At 42.5% G+C, this 22,960-nt stretch overlaps 1 protein-coding gene across 1 annotated transcript in view; it reads left to right on the top strand.

Annotated features, from left to right (window-relative positions):
• Positions 1-22,960, top strand: part of PKD1L1 (polycystin 1 like 1, transient receptor potential channel interacting) — a 901,078-nt gene that overhangs the window by 242,611 nt on the left and 635,507 nt on the right. Inside the window, exon 18 of the mRNA XM_073549827.1 lies at positions 10,418-10,657. Coding sequence (XP_073405928.1) covers positions 10,418-10,657 — 240 coding nt within the window. The remainder of the gene's footprint in view (positions 1-10,417; positions 10,658-22,960) is intronic.

Below are 22,960 nucleotides of genomic sequence, written 5' to 3'. Positions count from 1 at the left end.
CTCAGGGGAAACTAATGTAATATCCCGAGCCCCCGATGAAAAAAACCCCTGCACAGTGTCAGCGATCAGCTGCTGAGACTGAGCCAGGACTCGTTGTTCTCCAAGGAGTTTCTGAGACATCTGGGTTAGGTGTTTAACCTGCTCAGAAAGAGCATGCATAGGATCCATCACACACACAGGTGAATGGAAGCAGAGAAAAAAAAAATGGTATCGGTCAGTTATAATATCAGGATCCTGACAGCGCTGGCGTACAGTCTCCGCTGAGCAGGGACTCACCCGCACTGTAGGGACCCCTGGGGACCAGAATAGCCAGAAAGTATATGTGCACAGGACCTTAGTGATGCAGTTTAGCAAGCCGGCACGGGACCTACGGTCATGTGACTGCAAGGGGGCACGGCTTAGCGTCCTGCTTTCACAGAAGACAACAAACTCAGAGTCAGGCAAAACGGAGGTCATTCACAGTACGGACAGCGAGGTACAGAAGGGGTAAACAGACGGGAGGTCAGACAAAGCCAAAGGTCATACACAAGAGGGCGACGCGGTACCAAGGGGACAAGCAGAGAGAAGTCGGGTCACAAGCAGAGAGTCATACACGAGAGGTAGCGCAGTACAAGAGGGACAGGCAGAACGCGTAACAGGGACATAACCGAAGGCAAGGCACACGTATGCACAAGGTCAACTAACTCAGCCGAGGGCAGGAGTATAACTGACACCGGACCTAGGTCCAGTGAGCATTAAATAGCCGCCCTCTGCCAGGGAGAGGCGGAATAATTAACCCCCTATCAGACCAGAACGGGCCAAAGCGAAACCCCCTCCTGGATCATGACAATAGGCCTGGACAGAAATGATGGTACCCTTAGCTTAATATTTTGTTGCACAACCTTTTGAGGCAATCACTACAATCAAGCGATTCCTGTAACTGTCAATGAGACTTCTGCACCTCTCGACAGGTATTTTGGCCCACTCCTCAAGAGCAAACTGCTCCAGTTGTCTCATGTTTAAAGGTTGCCTGTTCCACACACCATGTTTCAGCTCTTTCGAAAGCTGCTCAATAGGATTTAGGTCAAGGCTCATAGAAGGCCACTTCAGAATAGTCCAATGTTTTCCTGTTAGCCATTCTTGGGTGTTTTAGCTGTGTGTTTTGGGTCATTATCCTGTTGCAAGACCCATGACCTGTGAGTGAGACCAAGCTTTGTGACACTGGGCAGCACATTTCTCTCTAGAATCCCTTGATAGTCTTGAGATTTCATTGTACCCTGCACAGATTCTAGACACCCTGTGCCAGATGCAGCCAAGCAGCCCCAGAACATAACAGAACCTCCTCCATGTTTCACAGTAGGGACAGTGTTCCTTTCTTGATATGCTTCATTTTTCTATCTATGAACATAGAGCTGATGTGCCTTTCCAAAGAGTTCCTGTTCTGTCCTTTTCCATGTCTGGCTATGTGGTTTCCAGCATACAGCTAAACTTCCATCACATCTCAAATAAACAGACTGTAAAGTCCAGTAGTCTTTGGTTTATTGGTGCGATTATATGAAGATGAACTTGAATGTTTGTGTGTGGTAAAACTATAAGAATACAAATAGTATCATGTTATGAATGGGTCACCGAGGAGGATGGCAGGAACAGACTAAGCCACCAGAGAGGTTGGTAACTAAACGGATTGCAGGCTCCTGATCCTATCTACACAACTAGCAGTAGCCGTGGAGCGTTCCTACAATGCCCTAGATGCCTTGTCACAGCCGGAGGACTAACTAAGCCTAAAGACAGAAAGATGAAATCTAAACTGCCCCGGAGCAGATCCCCAAAGGAATAGACAGCCCCCAAACATATATTGTCGGTGAGACAAGATGAGACACAAACACAGGCAGAGAACAGAACTGAGCAAACGGTGGGGCCCAAGCTGTCTAGACAGGACAGGATAGAAAAGATTCTGTCTGCAATCACGCACAAAACCCAGAAAAAGTCCAACACTTCTGATATACAAAAATCCTGAGGTCACACGACCTCACCCCCGCTAGACCAGCACTCTGGTGTAAACTGGCAGCAAAGCAAAAAGATAAGAACATAACAGGGGACTGAACAAGCTGCAACATATGAAGCAGGGCCCAGCCCTGCCCCCAGCAGAGAGCATGCTGAACCCTAGCAGCAAAACAGAAAGCAAAAAAAGATGCAACCAGATGAGATGCAAAGAATTAGCAAAAGAATCACTTAGCTGAACCATGCAGATCAGGCAGGGGACAAAAGAACTCCAAATGCACACGGAGGAAATCACCAGCAACCTCCAAGAGCAGCCTTCTCAATTATATGCTCCCAGCCAGTAATCCCAGGTTCCCGATTATTGTCATCAGGTGGAGAACTTCCATCCACCTGGCCTCCAATTACTCTCAGTAACCACCAGAGGGAGCAGAGGGAACTTCAGCTCAGAACTTTGAGCAAGGGAATTCACAACAGTATCAGTCTATACTGGGCACATCACAGAAACCAGCAGCAATGATAATACAATGCAAGGTGTACACTGAATACATTAATCATAAGCAGCTATGATAGTACTAATTGCAGAAAGCACAATTCTACACAGAGGTATATATCTAAAACATGCAACCCTGACAGTGTACAGTGCAAAAAATCGAAACTAAGATTGGAGGATTACAGGGCACAATGCACCTCTATTAACACAATTCTGTAAGTGACAGCAACATGACTTAACATAAACAGGCTCCAACATAAGCACAGAGTAAGGACCACAACTCTCACTGGATGCTGAAGGATGGGATATTAGTAAGAAGTGAGCAAAAGGAAGGAACACTTCTTGTCTGCTTAGAGTCCAGGTAACTTTGAAAACCTGTGCCACAAGCACACTGAACTTAAAGGGGAAGATACATGCATCTGTAAGAATGCTGCCAGATTGTGCTAAACATATTTAAACATCATAAAAGGATAACATATCACCTCTTACGGGTTGTAACAAGTTTCAAACTACATATACCTTCTGTTACTGAGCAGAAAATGGGCATAACAGTTCCATTTTTGTCTCATCTGTCCATAGGACATTCTCCAAGAAGCTTTGTGGCTTGTCAACATGTATTTTGGCAAATACCAGTCTGGCTTTTTATGGGTTTTTTTTCAACAATGGTGTCCTCCTTGGTCATCTCCCATGAAGTTCACTTTGGCTCATACAACGATGGATGGTGCGATCTGACACTGTTGTTCCTTGAGCTTGAAGTTCACCTTTAATCTGTTTAGAAGTTTTTCTGGCTCTTTTGTTACCATTTGTTTTATCCATCTCTTTGATTTGTCATCAATTTTCCTCCTGCGTAAAGGGAGGTTGGCTACAGTCCCCTGGAGTTTAAATTTCTGAATAATATGTGCAACTGTAGTCACAGGAACATCAAGCTGCTTGGAGATGGTCTTATAACTTTTACCTTTAACATGTTTGTCTATAATTTTCTTTTTAATCTCCTGAGACATCTCTTTCCTTCGCTTCCTCTGGTCCATGTTGAATATGATACACACCATGTGACCAAACAGCACAGAAAGTATCTGTAGCCCTCTATACAGGCCCACTCACTGATTCCAAGATTGTAGACACCTGTGATGCTAATTAGTGGACACACCTTGATGTAACCTGTCCCTTTTGTCACATTATTTTCAGGAGTACTATCATTTCTGTCCAGGCCTATTTCATGAGTTTTATTTTTATTTAATTCTGTGGAAGTATGGTTGAAAAGCAATGTCTGACTTTCATTTGTTCATTTTCATAGATTTTTTATTTATTATTACTTTTGTCAGATTCAAGTTATTTCTGTGACCATTGTGGGTTTTTCTGTCACTAAACGAGGGGTACCATCCATTTTGACCACATGTGTGTAACAGGTCAAATTAACCCCTGTCCAGTTTAAACCTGAGTGTAGTTTGGCCCAGGTCAGCGTATACCCTGGGGGATAAACTGTCCTAGGCCAAAATATACCCAGGAGTGTAAAATAGCCTAGGACAAACTATACCCCTCCAAGCTGCAATATACCCCTCTATTTTATGAGCCCTTGTAAATGAGAGAGATTTTAGATGCCATTTTTTAATAACTTAAAACTGTCTTACACGTAGTGGAAAGGTATTTGTGTTAACCCTTTCATGACATACGCGTATATATAGTCAGCAGGTGATGGCTGTAATACTCAGCAGGTGATGGCTGAGTATTACAGCCAGGACCTGCCGCTAACAATCACGGGTGGATCGGAGCATTTTGCATGCACCAACGAGCACGCAAGTTCTTACTTCCGCCCATGCCCCCCCGTGATGTGATAGCGCTTCCGTGTTGAGTTGCCATGACAGTCGGGGCTCATCTGATGACCCCCCGTGACTGTCATTAGGGAACAAATCCAAAAGAAAAATTCAGGAAAAAATTAAAGTACGCCAAAATTATGTTTTTTTGATCACCACAATTCCACAAAAAATGCTGTAACAAGCGATGAACAAGTCATATCTATCTTAAAATGGTACTAAAAACAGTCTCAACCGCAAAAAATCAGCTATCATACAGCTCCATCGGATGAAAAATAAAACTGTTATGGGTCTTGGAAAATGGCGACACAACTCTAAAATAATAAAAAACTGAATATGTTTGGTATCATCATAATTTTACTGATGAGGAAAATCCTATTGCATGGTGATTTTTACCACAAAATGTACAACGTAAAAACAATTCCCAATAAACAATGTCAGAATTGTGTTTTTTTTCACAATTTCACAAAACTTAGAAGTTTTTCTGAGTACGCTATGTGGTAAAATAAATGGTGTCATTCAAAAGTCAACAGCAAATATAGCAGAAGACGAGACAGAAAGAAACAAAGGTTCAGCAGCCCTGATCAACATCCGAATTCCCAAAGCTCACATATTCAAGAATATAGTACCAAAGTGAGAAAAGTAAAATTTAGCTTGTAAAGTATAAAATCACATAGGGGGTAGTATTATAAAAGGAAAACATCTCTGTTACACATAGGTAATATTAATGAACAGACAGCCACAGTGATGGACAAGTCACTAAAAAGGGGATACACACCTTCGTTTCACATAGGTATTGTAACATGAATAAATAGCCACAGTGGTGGACAAGGCATTAATAGCGAAGATCGTTCTGTGGATTGAAACTCTGCTACTCTGCCTCTAAATGACAGTGGTCACAAACAGAGCATTTAGCATAGCGCAAATATCATTATAAAAGTGTCAAATGTTAAAAAGGAAATCTCTTAACCATTATGTGTCATCCCTAGGGTGAAGTAGAAGATACCTCATGCAAGTATATCCAAAGACACCATCCTCATCAGGTCTGCAAATGGGTAAAAGCAGGAACATTGACCCTGTTGTACCCTGTGGATCAATACACTGGCCCTAGAAGCCCCATAGCTCCTGCCGTTACAAGGGCAGTCCACAGCTTTCCCTAAGCTGGATTTGCGCTATATAGCCCTGCATGCCTTTGACGCGTTTCTCCATGTAGGTCTTTATGGGAGGACTTGTGCACGCATATGATGAAAAGTAAAGGCTAAGTGTCCACTGCCCACCCTGCTAGTTGTCAGAATAGTGTTGCCAGACTAGCCACCAATCAACTAAATAGTAAATAGTAAATTGTAGGAATATTAAAATATAATTTTTATTAGGTCACTTAAAATAAACATTCTGGTTAATGACCTAAACCAACACAATTGACAACAAAAATTAACACTAACAGACAATGTAACAAAAAACATACCAAAGCTAATGTTCAGTGGACGCAATAAAAACATGTATTTGCCCCATTTATGCTGCATCCCAAGACAATGTGTGCAGTTGGTATCTCCTCGGGGTCCACGCAGAAATAAACAGGCATGAAGTTCATATGAAATGCAAAGTCAAAAAGGAAAGACAATCCGTTTATGAAGTGGTTTACTGCCGGCACTTACTTCTGTGATTATCACAGCTGTGATTGAAAGCTACCTGCATGTTAGCTGAACACCAGACAACTGTAGGAATACGGGTGCACACCAAAAAGATGTGTAGTCTAAAAAAGAGAAAAAAAAAGAGAAATGGGTACAGCGGGAGAGGAGCGGATACCTTCTGTGGACGACGGTCGTTTCACGCTTCATCAGGTCCTATGCCATATCAATTTGCAAAAATGTCTACATTTTTAGTTTTTTTCGGTCAAGGTGGGGTGCAGAGTGTACATTAATTAAAAAAATGAATCTTTTTTAATTTACCAAATTGCTGCAATGAAACAAAGAGTGAAAAACTTAAAGTGGTCTGGGTACCTTCCGCACCCACTGTATATAAAAAAAATAGCGCCCTTGTTGAAGTATTCTAAGTATCTTAGTGCCAATAAACGTATTAGATGAAATGTCCGGGTGCCAGAAATATGGGAGAGATTTTGTCACGGATATTGTCACTTCTAGGCGTCGAGTGAGCTGTGGAACGTATCCGTTGGACGCAAACAGGAACTGATGAAAAGGGACAGACCTGCAGTGCTCACAGAGATATAGAATAACACAGACTCTTTTCAAGCCCACAGATGGCATCAGTATCACCCATTATTGCATGTTTGGGGTGTATTGTGATGGTCATTTATCTTAAAAACACAAGTTAGTATTTTCTAAACTTTAGCTTCACATAGAGGATGAGTAAGGTCATTTGATTCAAATGTGGCCTATGGGAGGGAAAGAGAGAGACATTTCATTAACCATTTCAGGACTGGATTTTTAGCATAGAGAATGGAAATATCCAGTAACAGACAGAAGCTTCCCTAACATATTCATATGCAATAAGAAAAATATTGATAACCAGGGAACATCAGTAGTAGACTATGAGACAGAGATGATAGACAAAAATCATTAGTTCGTTTTTGCCCACAAGGGGGAACAAACTTCATGATGACAGAGTGTAAACTGAAGATGTCCCTATATCAACCTATTAGTAGAGGTCTACCTGACCGAGGGGGTTGGATACTAGTAATACTACACTGACAATAAACAACCTATATAAGAAAACAGGCCCTCCAAGAGGATTTGTACTTTAAAAATAGATTTTCATTGAACAATGTCATTACACAAGTTAAAAAAGGGATGATGACATAGAGAGAAAAATAAATGCAAAACTTTGTGCGGAGAGGAAAAGTTTTTTTGCCCTATATGCGCTAATAGATATCAAAATCCAAAAGAGTTTTTTGCCAATAAATATATAATAATGCAAATACAGACATATAAGGTCTAAAAGTTACAAATCTTAGCTAAGGGCACAAAACCAATCCAAGAGGACACCTGGCCAAGGTTCAATATCTATGCAGATTTGCAAAATAAAGATTGCACCAGTTGTTATTCATGAATATAGTACACAGCCTATAAGTCCCTTTTTTTTTGCACACCATGGTCAAACATGCTTGGAAAATCCACGCGAATGGAACAAATAAAACAATGCTAAGTGCTATACAAAAAGTAAAGTAGAGGTGCAAATATTTACCAGATGTCCAGAGGCAGCCACAAAGTACCCCTTCTGAGGAAGAAATTCGAAACGCGCGTCAGGGGGTACTTTGTGGTGGCCTCTGGACATCTGGTAAATATTCAGTGTATCCATCAGACTTCTGCACAACACAATTGATGGTCCCAACCCCATTTATAAGGCAAGAAATCCCACTTATTAAACCTGACAGGGCACACCTGTGAAGTGAAAACCATTTCCAGTGACTACCTCTTGAAGCTCATCAAGAGAATGCCAAGAGTGTGCAGAGCTGTAATCAATGCAAAAGGTGGCTACTTTGAAGAACCTAGAATATAAGACATACAGTATTTTCAATTGTTTCACACTTTTTTGTTAATTATATAATTCCACATGTGCTAATTCATAGTTTTGATGTCTTCAGAGTGAATCTACAATTTTCATAGTCATGAAAATAAAGAAAACTCTTTGAATGAGAAGGTGTGTCCAAACTTTTGGTCCATACTCTATATATATATATATATATATATATATATATATATATATGTCTCAATGACATGTGTTTATATATATATATATATATATACAGTGTGGCCAAAAGTATTGACACCCCTGCAATTTTGTCAGATAATACTCAGTTTCTTCCTAAAAATTATTGCAAACACAAATTCTTTGTTATTATCTTCATTTAATTTGTCTTAAATGAAAAAAACACAAAAAGAATTGTCCTAAAGCCAAATTGGATATAATTCCACACAAACATAAAAAGAGGGTGGACAAAAGTATTGGCACTGTTCAAAAAATCATGTGATGCTTCTCTAATGTGTGTAATTATCAGCACCTGTAACTTACCTGTAGCACCTAACAGGTGTTGGCAATAATTAAATCATACTTGCAGCCAGTTGACATGAATTAAAGTTGACACAACCTCTGTCCTGTGTCCTTGTGTGTACCACATTGATCATGGAGAAAAGAAAAAAGACCAAAGAACTGTCTGAGGACTTGAGAAACCAAATTGTGAGGAAGCATGAGCAATCTCAAGGCTACAAGTCCATCTCCAAAGACCTGAATGTTCCTGTGTCTACCGTGCGCAGCGTCATCAGGAAGTTTAAAGCCCATGGCACTGTGGCTAACCTCCCTAGATGTGGACGGAAAAGAAAAATTGACAAGAGATTTCAATGCAAGATTGTGTGGATGTTGGATAAAGAACCTCGACTAACATCCAAACAAGTTCAAGCTGTCCTGCAGTCCGAGGGTACAACAGTGTCAACCCGTACTATCCGTCGGCGTCTGAATGAAAAGGGACTGTATGGTAGGAGACCCAGGAAGACCCCACTTCTTACCCTGAGACATAAAAAAGCCAGGCTGGAGTTTGCCAAAACTTACCAGAAAAAGCCTAAAACGTTTTGGAAGAATGTTCTCTGGTCAGATGAGACAAAAGTAGAGCTTTTTGGGCAAAGGCATCAGCATAGAGTTTACAGGAGAAAAAAAGAGGCATTCAAAGAAAAAAACATGTCCCTACAGTCAAACATGGTGGAGGTTCCCTGATGTTTTGGGGTTTCTTTGCTGCCTCTGGCACTGGACTGCTTGACCGTGTGCATGGCATTATGAAGTCTGAAGACTACCAACAAATTTTGCAGCATGATGTAGGGCCCAGTGTGAGAAAGCTGGGTCTCCCTCAGAGATCATGGGTCTTCCAGCAGGACAATGACCCAAAACACACTTCAAAAAGCACTAGAAAATGGTTTGAGAGAAAGCACTGGAGACTTCAAAGGTGGCCAGCAATGAGACCAGACCTGAATCCCATATAACACCTGTGGAGAGATCTAAAAATGGCAGTTTGGAGAAGGCACCCTTCTAATATCAGGGACCTGGAGCAGTTTGCCAAAGAAGAATGGTGTAAAATTCCAGCAGAGCATTGTAAGAAACTCATTGATGGTTACCGGAAGCGGTTGGTCGCAGTTATTTTGGCTAAAGGTTGTGCAACCAAGTATTAGGCTGAGGGTGCCAATACTTTTGTCTGGCCCATTTTTGGAGTCTTGTGTGAAATGATCAATGTTTTGCTTTTTGCTTCATTCTCTTTTGTGTTTCTTTCATTTAAGACAAATTAAATGAAGATAATACCAAAGAATTTGTGTTTGCAATCATTTTCAGGAAGTAACTGAGTATTATCTGACAGAATTGCAGGGGTGTCAATACTTTTAGCCACAACTGTGTATATATATATATATATATATATGTATATGTGTGTGTGTATTCTATTTCGTTTCTTTATTAAACTTGTCAGTGTGATTTTACTGTATCGCGCACTGAATTGCCGGCTTTTCTAAAGGACACCGGGTGCGTATTTCTCGCAAGTCACACATCTGGTCCGTGTGTAATGCGTTTTTTTTGCGCACCCATAGACTTGCATTGGCGTACTACGGGCGTAGTACGCTGACAATCGCAGCATGCTGCGATTGGTATGGACCGTAAAATATGAGCGAGAAATATACGGCTGATGGGAGCCGATCCATAGAGAATCATTGGTCCGTGTGCAATGCGTGGTTTTTACGCCTCTCACTCGTCTGTATTTCTCTCTAGTGTGACCCCGGCCTTAAACAGGAGGAATCCTAGTGTTTGGTGATGTCCGTGGCTTCCAGATTTCAGGCAGTCATTGCCTGCAAATGATTCTCTGCAAAGTATTAAAAATTTACATTTTATTTATTTGTTCACTTTCTTTTGAGCCCCAGAAATGAGGGGGCTTTGTAGAAAAATTGTTGCAATTTCACAGGATATTTTTGTTCAACCACTTTAATTATACCTGAAAGTCTTACACTTAATTGCATCTCAGTTGTTTCATTTTTTATCAAAGATATTAGCATGCATAGCCCAAATTTTGAGGAATTGGTCACTGTCCAAATATTTATGGACCTAATAATATATAATATGTAATAGTGTTTTGTTTTTTTTTAAACAGATATGATGTTACAGTCAGTGCGTCAAATCTACTTGGCTCCTTTACATCGGATACGCATACTATATTTGTCCAGAGAAAAGTAATTCCGAATCGTCTTGTTGCTAGTTCTTCGGTCCTGATTAACTCCAGTGTGAGTTTTACCTGCAGAATAAATTCTGGAACAAATGTTAGTTATTTTTGGAATTTTGGAGATGGCGTAGAGAAATTTGGAAATAACAATGACACACATGTATACACAAGGTATGTTTGAGCTTGGCTATTATCTCTAAATGTTTTCTTCTATTTCTTAAATGTGGATCGATGTTCTAACACTGTTTTTAGAGTCACTGCCAAATTGTAGCCTAATGCATGTAGTGCTCCTCTAAAGGAGATGATTATATATATTTTTATATATGTACATTGTAAGATGGCTTTAGGACACCTAGTGGATGGCAGATAAACCTGGAGTAATGCTATAGGACTAAAAAGGGTTAATCGGCCATGACAGGTCAATTATGAGCAGCTGAAGAGTGGGAGAGATGGTTGCTCCCCATATCTCCACCCCTGAGTATGATTCACTTTGTAAATTGAGACCTGTTTGCCTAAAACATGTTTGAGTGTATGGAGGAGTGCAGATCTCCTGGATTGAGTTCCTTTGCTAAAGGACTTAGAAGCTGGACTGGAAGCCATGTGGTCTGACCAGCAGTATTGTATGGACTTTTTACTTTTTGTTTCATTATGTAGTTGACAGAGGCTGTATTTAAAATTTCCTGTGATGTGGTGTATGAAGACTGAAATAAATCAGATGGACATTAAATTGAAATGGTTCCTGTGATACCTCTGATTGCTCTGAAGTGGGTAGCATTGCTACATTTGGTATTAGAAGTATGGGAAGCATTCCCAGGGAACACATGTACTGAATGTCATGGGTGAAGGCATCTACAAGCCAGGGAGCAGCGTCAGATAGCAAGAAGGAACTGGTCAAACACCTGGTGCAAACCCAACAGCTACAGCAGCAACAGCTGGCACAACGGGAGTCCTTTAAACTGCTTATGCAAGAGCCTCGGCAGTAGCACTAGCAACAGCAGCATCACCGACAAGATCAGCAGATGAAATTACAGAGGTGGTTCATGGTATTGCGGCAGCTCTGACTCTAAGGTCAGCTGATTTCTCAGTACCGAAGGTGGTGAGGAGAGCCTTGACGAAACTGACCCCGGGTGATGACATAGTGGCATTTTTAACCATTTTTGAATGGGTCACCGATAGCAAGAAACTCCCACCAGACCAGTAGGCAAAAGTCCTGATGCGATACTACTGGAGGTTCATTCCAAACTTTGCCATGGTAGCTGCACCCCTGACCAACCTCCTTAAGAAGACAAAATCAGTCATGGCTTGGACTTCTGATGCGGACACAGCCTTTCAAGAACTGAAAGTAGCTCTGTGTAAGCAGCCGGCCCTGGTTGCCCCCGACTTTAAGAGGGAATTTGTACTTGAAAAAGACACCTCAGAAGTAAGATTAGAGCGGTCCTTTCTCAGGAGATACACAGAGAGGAGCATCCTGTTGTCTGTCTAAGTAGAAAACTGTCGGCATGTGATAAAAATTATTCCATTGTAGAAAAGGAATGCTTGGTCATGAAGTTGTCGGTGGACACATTGCGATACAATCGCTTAGGGCAAAAATTTAAATTCGTGTCAGACCATGCCCCACTCAGGAGGATGAGGGCAAAAAAGGGGAAAAATGCATGTGTTACCAGCTGGTTATTAGCCCTGCAGAATTTCCATTTCCATATGGGACATAGAGTCGGGAGTTACTTGATAAGGCCAATCCCCTCCCGAGAATCCCAAGTCTTGTGGTAGAAGGTGACAAGCCCACAGCTTTAGGCAGAGGTGGTAGATAAGTAAGGTGGCTGCAGGACACCTAGTGGATGGGAGAAAAACGTGGAGCAATGCTATTGGACTAATAGGGGTTAATCAGCCATGACAGGTTAATTATGAGCAGCTGAAGAGTGGGAGAGATGGCTGCTCACCAACAGTGATGAGCGAACGTGCTAGGATACCATCTTAATCAAGCACGCTCGGATATTATTCGAGCATCTGGGTGTGTTCGTATATTATGTTTGAGGCTCTGCAGCTGCATAGTTTGTGGCTGTTAGACCACCTCACCCCGTGTGGGGATTGCATAACTAACAGACAATCCCCACATGAATTGAGGTTGTCAGCCGCAGAGTCTCGAACATAATATATGAGCATGCCCAGATGCTCGGATAACACCCATGCGTGTTCAGATAAGACATTATGCGAGGACGGGCGCTCATCACTACTCACCATATCATCACCCCATGGTGTGGTTCATTTCATAAAATGAGACCTGTTTGTCTCACACATGTCTGTGTGTACAGATCTCCTGGGTTGAGTGACTTTGCTAAAGGACTAAAGCCCCCGTTACACACTGCGATATCGCTAGTAATATCGCTGTAAAGTCACCGATTTTGTGACGTTGCAGCGATATTGCTAGCGATATCGCTGCATGTGATACTTACCTCCGACCGGCTTCCCCGATGGTTATCGCTGATCGCGCGAGAAGGTCCTGGACCATTCCTCGTCGGCCACTTCCTGCAGTGCTTCCTGCTGTGACGACAAGCGACGCGTGGAGCCGGGCGGGAGGACGCAGGATCGCCGCGTCTGACAGGTAAGTAGCGATCCCCGACCCCTGCGATGTCGCTGGTGAGATCTGCCTGTGTGGCAGCTCACTAGCGACCACCTAGCGATGCACCAGCGATCCTGACCACGTCATATCGCTGTTCGGGATCGCTGGTGCATCGCTAGGTGTAACGGTACCCTAAGAAGCTGGACTCTAAGTCAGGCAGGCTAACCAGCACTGTTTATGGATTTGTTACGTCATGTTTCATTTTATGCCGGACAAAGGAAGTATTTAAGTTTTCCTGTGATGTGGTTACCCTCCTCCCACCATATGGGGACGCCAGCTTACTCACTGCCCTGGCATGGTCTTTGGCATGCTCCTGCTTCCTGGTCTATGTACACGCTGCCACGGCCAGCATTAGCGGTAGGCAGATGGTAGCTGCCTAGGGTCCCCGCTCATCCAGGGGCCCCCAGCCAGTGTCGTGCCGCTAACAGTGGCACACCATGAAGCTGCTATGGGGCCCGTGAGTCAGGGTGGTCCGCTCAGCTCCAGCGCCGATTTCCACCCCCCACGCACCGCATTCAACTATACAGGTGTCATTATGCAATACAGTTGAAAGCAATGATGAAGAAGAGAGTCAGATGACGCTCCCTCTCCCATCATTTCCCTCTGCTTCTGACATTGTGGGTGCATGATAATGTCACTTCATCAAGCATCCACTGTGTACCGGGCAGTGCAGCCGCTGAATCCAGAGCTGAGCTAAGCCGGGAGTAGCGCAGGAAATGAGGAGGAGAGGTGAGGATTGTGTGTTTGTTGTTATTTTTAAATATATCAGTGAGTGAGTACTGGACTGTGGGGTTGAATTATATTCTCTGGGGGGGGGGCTGTATTACATTCTTAGGGGGTTGCATCATACTCTATAAGGGGGCTACATTATATTTTCTTGAGAGGTGGGCTGTATTATATTCTATAGGGGCTACATTATATTCTATGGGGGGCTGTATTATATTCTATGATGGAGTTGCATGATACCCTATGTATGAGGGGGCTACATTATACTATATGAGGGGGCTATACTGTATTCTATGGGGTGCTGCATTATATGCTATGAGGGGGCTACATTGTATTCTATGGGGGGATGCATTATACTATATGAGGGGAGCTGCATTATATTCTGTGGGGGAGTTGCATTATACTCTATGAGGGGGCTACATTATATTCTATGGAGAAGTTACATTATATTATATAAGGGGGCTGCATTATATTCTATGTGGGGTCTGCATTATACCTTATGAAGGGGCTACATTATATTTTATGGGGGGCTGCATTATACTCTATGAGGGGGCTACATTATGTTGTATGGCAGGGCTGCATTATACTCTGAGGGGGCTACATTATATTCTGTGGGGTGGCTGTATTATTCTCTGTATACTATGGGAAATGAATTGTACTACATTGGTCCATCTCTGTTCGCCGCATGCCTTTGTACAACTGCCCGTTAAACCACTGTCCACATTGAATATGGCAAAATAAAGGACTTTCTTTACACAGCAATCTGGTGAGTGCCACACTTTTTCTTTTTTGACGCTGATTACATAGATGTTTGTTTCATGCTGAGCACCAGTTACTGATTGCATTTTTACCGTCACTTGGTCGGTCAATAAGGTATGTGATCAGGACACAGCAAAATGAGAGCTACCTGAGTGCTGTTTGATATTGATCTCACATTTGCACGTACTACATGGAGGACTATGGGGGTGCATTATACTTTATGGAGCACTATGAGGAGTGAATTATGCTATATGAAGGACTGAGGAGTGTGTTTTAAAATATGGAGGACTATGAGGAATGTATTATACTATATGGAAGACTGAGTAGTGTATTTTACTATATGGAGGACTGAGGGTATTTTAATATATAGAGGACTATGAGGACTGTATTATACTATGTGGAGGACTGAGGAGTGTATTATACTATATGGAGGACTATGGGGAGTATATAATACTATATTGATGACTGTGAGGAGTGTATTATACTATATGGAGGGCCATGGGGAATATGTAATACTATATGGAGGACTGATGAGTGTATTTTACTATAAGGAGGACTATAGTGAATGTGTATTATACTACATTATGGACTATAGGGAGTGTATTATACTATATGGAAGACTATAAGGAGTGTTTTATACTATATGGAGAACTATGGGGCACATTATATTATATGGAGGACTATGGGGTGTGCATTATACAATATGGAGGACTGTGATGCACATTATACTGTATGGAGGACTATGGGGGGCTACATTATACTAAACAAGCAAAATGCTGCATATTCATCGAGTGATTGGATTGTATATGCCAGAACAAAAATCATTGTTCTCAGCAGCACATCACCCAGTGAAAACTACAGATATGCTGCTGATAACATGATACTGTAAGGGGACAAATTGATCTATTAGTAATTGTTCTGTCCCATCTTTATTCCTCAGCCGGTGGAAAGTGGAAACAAGTGTCGAATGACTTCAATATCGTCGATGTCACTCCTTTAGTAGCCTGAAATCAGCACACGTAAATACAACCAAAATGCTTCTGTGTGATGTGCAATATGTTAGCATTTGGGGCCCCATTTTAAGCTTTTGCTTAGGGTCCCACTTTGTCTAATAATAATAATAATAATAATAATCTTTATTTATATAGCGCCAACATATTCCGCAGCGCTTTACAGTTGAACAGTTTCAAACACAACAGTCATAAGTAACAACGTTAACAATACAATAATTAAAGCGAAATAAGACGACCCTGCTTGTGGAGCTTACAATCTACAATGAGGTGGGGGAGATACAAAGCATAGGTTTGTATTTACAATGATGTATTTACAATGACGGTCCAGCCATCTTCAGGGGGTGGGGGTTAGATGGAGATAGTGAATGGGCTACACACACACAAACATAACATGACTTTGATTACTGAATGTGATAGGCCGCTCTGAACAAATGCGTTTTGAGCGAGCGCCTAAAACTATGCAAATTGTGGATGATCCTAATATCTTGGGGTAGAGCATTCCAGAGGATTGGCGCAGCACGGGAGAAGTCTTGGAGTCGGGAGTGGGAGGTACGGATTAGGGCAGAGGTTAGTCGAAAGTCATTTGCAGAGCGCAGCGGTCGGTTAGGCCGATAGACCGTCCCTAAAACCGTCCCTGCACCCCGCAATTCCCGGCAGTGCGCCTAGTACGCATGCTCCCCTGCTTTTAAAGGGACAGTGTGTGCACATGCTAAAATGCCTCCAGCTGACAGCTAGGAGTCATTTAGTTAATATGAACATCTTCTATATGTCTGGGAGGCATCTTCTATAACAAGCACGCTCCCCAATAAGGTGGTGCTTGAGCAACCCCTATAGTTAGTATTAGTGGTGTTGGTGTGTGCAACTGTATGTTGCTAGGAGGTCCCCATCCCTGGTATATTCTAAAGTTATTTCCGTATCCTGGGATGGGCTAGAGGACAATAGGCAAGCAGCTTGGCATGAAGGCAACAACTGTTGGCTCAAGAATTAGAAAATGGAAGAAACATAAGATGACTGTCAATCTTCCTTGGTCTGGGACTCCATGTAACATCTTGCCTCATGAGGTAAGGATGATTCTGAGAAAGGTCAGGAATCAGCCCAGAACTACACGGGAGGACCTGATCAATTATCTGAAGACAGCTCTGACTACAGTCTCAAACAATACCATTAGTAATACACTACGCCGTCATGGATTAAATTCCTGCAGGGCACACAAGGTCCCCCTGCTCATGACAGCACATGTCCAGGCCCATTTGAAGTTTGCCTGACTATCTGTATGATCCAGTGAAGGCATGGAAAAAGGTCATATTGTCAGATGAGACCAAAATAGAACTATCAACTATCAACTCCACTTGCCATGTTGGGAGGAAGAAAAAGAATGAGTACAACCCAAAGGACACTGTCCCAACCATGAAGTTTGGGGGGGAATCATACTTTTATGGTGCTTTTCTGCAAAGGGGGACAGGATGATTGCCCTGTATTGAAGGGAGGATGGATGGATTCATGTATCACAAGATTCTGGCCCACAACCGCCTTCCCTCAGTAAGATCATTGAATATAGTTCGTGGCTTGATCTTCCAGCATGACAGTGACCTGAAACACACAGACAAGGTAACTAAAGAATGGCTCCATAAGAAGCAGTTCAAGGTCCTGGAGTGGCCCAGCAAGTCTCCAGACCTGAACCCAATAGAAAATCTTTTGATGGAGATAAAACTCAATGTTGTCCAGCGATAGCCACAAAATCTGAAGGATCTGGAGAAGAGCTCTATGGAGGAGTGGACCAAAATCCCTGCTGCAGTGTGTGCAAACTTGGTGAAGAATTACAGGAAATGTCTGATCCCTGTAATTGCAAATAAAGGTGTATGTGCCAAATATAAAGTTCTGTTTTTCTTTTGTATCAAATACTTATTTCATGCAATATAAAATGCAAATTAATTATGTAAAAATTATACAACGTGATTTTCTGGATTTTTGTTAGAGTCTGTCTTTCACAGTTTAAGTGTACCTATGATAAAAATTACAGACGTCTCCATTTTTTGTCATTGGGAAAACGTTCAAAATCGGCAGTGTATCAAATGTTTATTTTTCCCACTGTACACAGTGATGAGTAAAAGGGTAATAGTGTTTGACTTTTGACTTTGAGGCTCCATACCTCACCATCCACTACTGCTTCAAACGCGAGACTACCGTCAGGGGCGGGTTGGGTGGCAGGGAGGCAAATGCCCCCCGGGCCGCTGCCCTGGGCGCACACGTCGGCGTCAAAGCCCGGGAGCTTTCTATGAGCTGTGCATGGCTGTCTTACCTTGATGGCTTCGCAGCTCCAACTCCCTCCTCCCTCCCTTGACTTCTGGTCAGGTGACATGGCTGTAGCTAAAATGTACGGACTCCCTCCAGGTACTGACTACAGCCCATACATTCTAGCTGTCTCAGTAGTGAATGTGCTAGACTGTATGGGCTCCTTTCAGGTCCTCTCAGCAGCCCATACATTCTAGCTGATTCACTACTGAAAATGATACAATGTATGGACTCATTCCAGGTACAGCGTCTACCATGACAAGAAAAGGAGCTGCGCCTGCTGGGGATCGCTTGTGAGGTAAGTCTGAAAACATTTTTTTTTCTTTATAACATGAATTAAATGGGTGAGGGGGGCTGCAAATGATGAAAGAGGGTTGCTGCAAATTATGAAACCAGGTTTGCCAATAATGGAGGGGGCTGCAAATAATGGAGGGGTGCTGCAATGATGGAAGGGGTGCTCCAAATTATGAAAGCAGGGCTGCCAATGATGGAGGGGGTGCTGCAAATTATGAAAGCGGGGCTATCAATGATGAAGGGGGGCTGTAAATGATGAAAGCAGGGCTGCCAATGAAGGAGGGGGGCTGCAAATGATGAGGGTGCTGGAAATGATAGAGGGGGGCTGTCAATGATGGAGGGGGGCACTGCAATTGATAGAGGGGGTGCTGCAGTGCAAATGATGGAGAGGATACTGAAAATGATAAAGAGGGCTGCCAATGATGGAGGGAGGCTGCCAAAGAAAAAGGGGGATTACAAATGATGGGGGGTGCTGGAAATGATAAAGGACGCTGCATATGATGAAAGGGGGGATGCAAATGAAAAGCGGGCTGCAAATGATGGAGGGGGTGCTGCAATTTTCAAGTGATGATGGCATGGGGGCTGCAAATGTTGAAGGGGGCTGCAAATGATGATGTGAGGGAGGGGACAGGGGACTGCACATGAACGAAAGGGGACCGCATATGATGAAGTGGCGGGGAGAATGGGGGACTGCAAATGATGAAGTGTGGGGAGAAGGGGGACTGCAAATGATGAGGAGGGGGGAGTGGACAGCAAATGATGAAGTGAGGGGGACTGCAAATGATTAAATGAGGGACGGGGGACAGCAACTGAATTGGAGGTGGGGGATGGGGATAGCAAATGAGGACCTGGGGGAGAGCAAATGATACATTTTCAGGGTGGTGGGAGTAAATTATGTATTGAATGTGGGGGGAGAGCAGTTGATAATGAATAGAGGGTGGGAGAGAGAGAAGACATGGCAATGAATTGGGGCAGAAGGGGCATGTAAATATAATGTATCGGGGGAGCGGGAGGCACATAGTGGGGGACGTTGAGGATGCAGTGACTGGTAAAGAATTGGAGGAAGAGTACAAGGGCTAATTAATGTATATACTGTATTTATTAGGTGGGGAAATGGCTATTTATTGTTGGTGGGGGCGCAGTGTGAAATATAATTTCTATTTGGAATGGTGGATTGCATAATAGCCAATTATATATTAATGGTGGGTGCACATCAGTCTTTAGATATATAGTGTAGAAGATAGGGTAAAGTGGGGAATGTTCTCTGGAAGCAGGGCTCTAGGTAACTGTATTATTTTTTGCAGAGACAAGTCCTGACTGAAAGAATTATGACGGTCTGCGCTGCATGAAAAAGAAAGGCAAATGATGAGGGACTTCAGCTAGAGACGTCACTCGTGAATTAGTGTGTTATCTGTACACTGACACTATACACTATTACCTGTTCACTGTACACTATATACAGAGTTCCTGTATATAATGTCACTGGTGATCACTGTATTACCTATACACTGACATATACAGAGCTTCTGTGTATAATGTCACTGGTAATCACTGTATTACCTGTACACTGACACTATATACAAATCTCCTATGTATAATATCACTGGTGATCTCTGTATTACCTGTACACTGACACTATATACAGAGTTCCTGTGTATAATGTCACTGGTGATCATCACTGTATTACCTGTACACTGACACTATATACAGAGCTCCTGTGTATGATGTCACTGGTGATGACTGTTTTACCTATACACTATATGCAGAGCTCCTGTGTATAATATCACTGGTGATTCACTGGTGATCTCTGTATTACCTGTACACTATACACTATATACAGAGCTCCTGTGTATAATGGCATTAGTGTTGTGTTTAATTATTAATAATCAGTATTGTAGTATTCAGTCACTATGTGGTGGTAGTAAGTGATCTGGTTATGGTGTGGTGGTATTTCTCCCTGTATGTGGTATTATTTGGTCACTATGTGATGGTAATATGTGGTCTGGTCATGGTATGGAGGTATTTGTTCCTTGTATATGGCATTATTTGGTCACTCTGTGGTGGTATTATATAGTCTGGTCATGGTGTTACCGTTGTTGTCCCTTGTATGTGGTATTAATGGTCATTCTAAAAAATATATGCAACTCATTCCCTTAAAGAAAAATAAAAATAAACCTAAAATGAGTATCGGATATTTTAGGAAATGTTTATTAGGTATGAGTAGAATAGGGCCCAGCCAAAAGAGTCTACCTTGTCATGGTGGTGGCTTAAATATTCTTTGGCCAAAACAAAAGCTGCTGGTTATGTATGTGATCTGGTGTTTGCTGGGACCTGTTAATATCTGATTGGTGAGGATATGGTGTAGAAGATGAGTTTTTCCAAGAGCGGGCAGTGAGACTGTGGAAGGCTCGAGGTGTGGAGAGGGAACTGGGGTGGAGCCTGGGCAGAGTCTCAAGGGGGCCTGAACATTTTGCCACTATGGGGCCCCGAAATTCCTAGTGGCTGCCCTGACTGTAATCATGTGTGTGTTCTGCAGGACTGATATCTACCAATATACGGTTCCTGTAAGGTGGGAATATTGCTCTTTTTAGTAGCTTTTTTTAAAATTTATTTAGTAACAGCTTAATGTGTTTCGGTCATTATGTAGTAGAAGATGTATGGTGGTGTCATTCGTCTTTGTATAGAATGTTTTGTTATGTAGAAGTAATGGTCATATTATATTATGTATTCGCAGTGTGGAGGTGATGGTAGTGGGCATTGTGCAGCCGTATTGTTTTGGCCTTTTATAGTAGTAATATTGATAATTTTGGTCTTTGCATTGTGTGTTTTTGGGTAGCAACTGTGGTATACTGAAATTATATATACATGCTATTTTAAATGGCTAAAGGTTGGTCGTATTGGGGAGACATGCACTTTGGGGCTTGGGCCCTTGATCTTTAAGGACCCTAGCAATGCCCCTGCCGTACTGTGTGTTTACATGTCCATGTTTCTGGAGCTGTATGTATGTTTGGAAGTAAGCTCAGTTATGCTACCATGTCTAAGCAGTAACCTTGGTTCTGCTACTGTATCGATGTAGGAATCTAGATTCTGGTACAACATGTACAGTTGTGGTCAAAAGTATTGACACCCCTGCAATTTTGTCAGATAATACTCCGTTTCTTCCTGAAAATGATTGCATACACAAATTCTTTGGTTGGCATTATTATCTTCATTTAATTTGTCTTAAATGAAAAAACACAAATAGAATTGTCCTAAAGCCAAATTGGATATAATTCCACACCAAACATAAAAAAGAGGGTGGACAAAAGTATTGGCACTGTTCGAAAAATCATGTGATGCTTCTCTAATTTATGTAATTAACAGCACCTGTAACTTACCTGTGGCACCTAACAGGTGTTGACAATAACTAAATCACACTTGCAGCCAGTTGACATGGATTAAATTTGACTCAACCTCTGTCCTGTGTTCTTGTGTGTACCACATTGAGCATGGAGAAAAGAAAGAAGACCAAAGAACTGTCTGAGGACTTGAGAAACCAAGTTGTGAGGAAGCATGAGCAATCTCAAGGCTACAAGTCCATCTCCAAAGACCTGAATGTTCCTGTGTCTACCGTGCGCAGTGTCATCAAGAAGTTTAAAGCCCATTGCACTGTGGCTAACCTCCCTAGATGTGGACGTAAAAGAAAAATTGACAAGAGATTTCAACGCAAGATTGTGCGGATGTTGGATAAAGAACCTCGACTAACATCCAAACAAGTTCAAGCTGCCCTGCAGTCTGAGGGTACAACAGTGTCAACCCGTACTATCCGTCGGTGTCTGAATGAAAAGGGACTGTATGGTAGGAGACCCAGGAAGACCCCACTTCTTACCCCGAGACATAAAGAAGCCAGGCTGGATTTTGTAAAAACTTACCTGAAAAGCCTAAAACGTTTTGGAAGAATGTTCTCTGGTCAGATGTGACAAAAGTAGAGCTTTTTGGGCAAAGGCATCAACATAGAGTTTGCAGGAGAAAAACTCCCCAAAATATCAGGGAACCTCCGCCATGTTTGGCTGTAGGGACCGTGTTTTTTTCTTTGAATGCCTCTTTTTTCTCCTGTAATCTCTATGTTGATGCCTTTGCCCAAAAAGCTCTACTTTTGTCTCATCTGACCAGAGAACATTCTTCCAAAACGTTTTAGTCTTTTTCAGGTAAGTTTTGGGGGGTTTCCACTGTTTGGGCACATCAGAAGCTCTCCAAACGCAACATGGCATCTGATCTCAATTCTAGGCAATTCTGCGTTCAAAAAGTCAAACGGTGCTCCTTCCCTTCCAGGCTCTGCCATGTGCCCAAACAGTGGTTTACCTCCACATATAGGGTATCAACCTACTCAGGACAAATTGCGCAACAAATTTTGGGGTCCAATTTCTCCTGTTACCCTTGGGAAAATAAAAAATTGGGGGCAAAAATATCATTTTCTAACTTCAACCCTAACCCCAACACACCCCCAACCCTAATCTCAGCCCTAACCCTAGCCCTAACTCTAAGGGTTGTGCCCATGTTGCAGATTCTGCTGCGGATCTGCAGCGGATTTGGCCCTGCTGCGTTGTACAGTATCTTTATATTCAATGGCAAATGAAAAACGCAGTACACATTCTGTGGATTTTCCCACACGGATTTGCTGTGGTTTTAAATCCGCAGCATGTCACTTCTTTGTGCGGAATCCACAGCAGTTTGACACCTGCTCCATTACCAGGTGTCAAAATGCAGGGGAAACCCGCAGGCTAATCCGCAGGT

This window comes from Dendrobates tinctorius, unplaced genomic scaffold (genome assembly GCF_039654945.1).
Source record: "Dendrobates tinctorius isolate UK_male_01 unplaced genomic scaffold, ASM3965494v1 ptg000162l, whole genome shotgun sequence".
NCBI lineage: Eukaryota > Metazoa > Chordata > Amphibia > Anura > Dendrobatidae > Dendrobates > Dendrobates tinctorius.
This window is presented reverse-complemented; position numbering and strand designations above follow the sequence as displayed.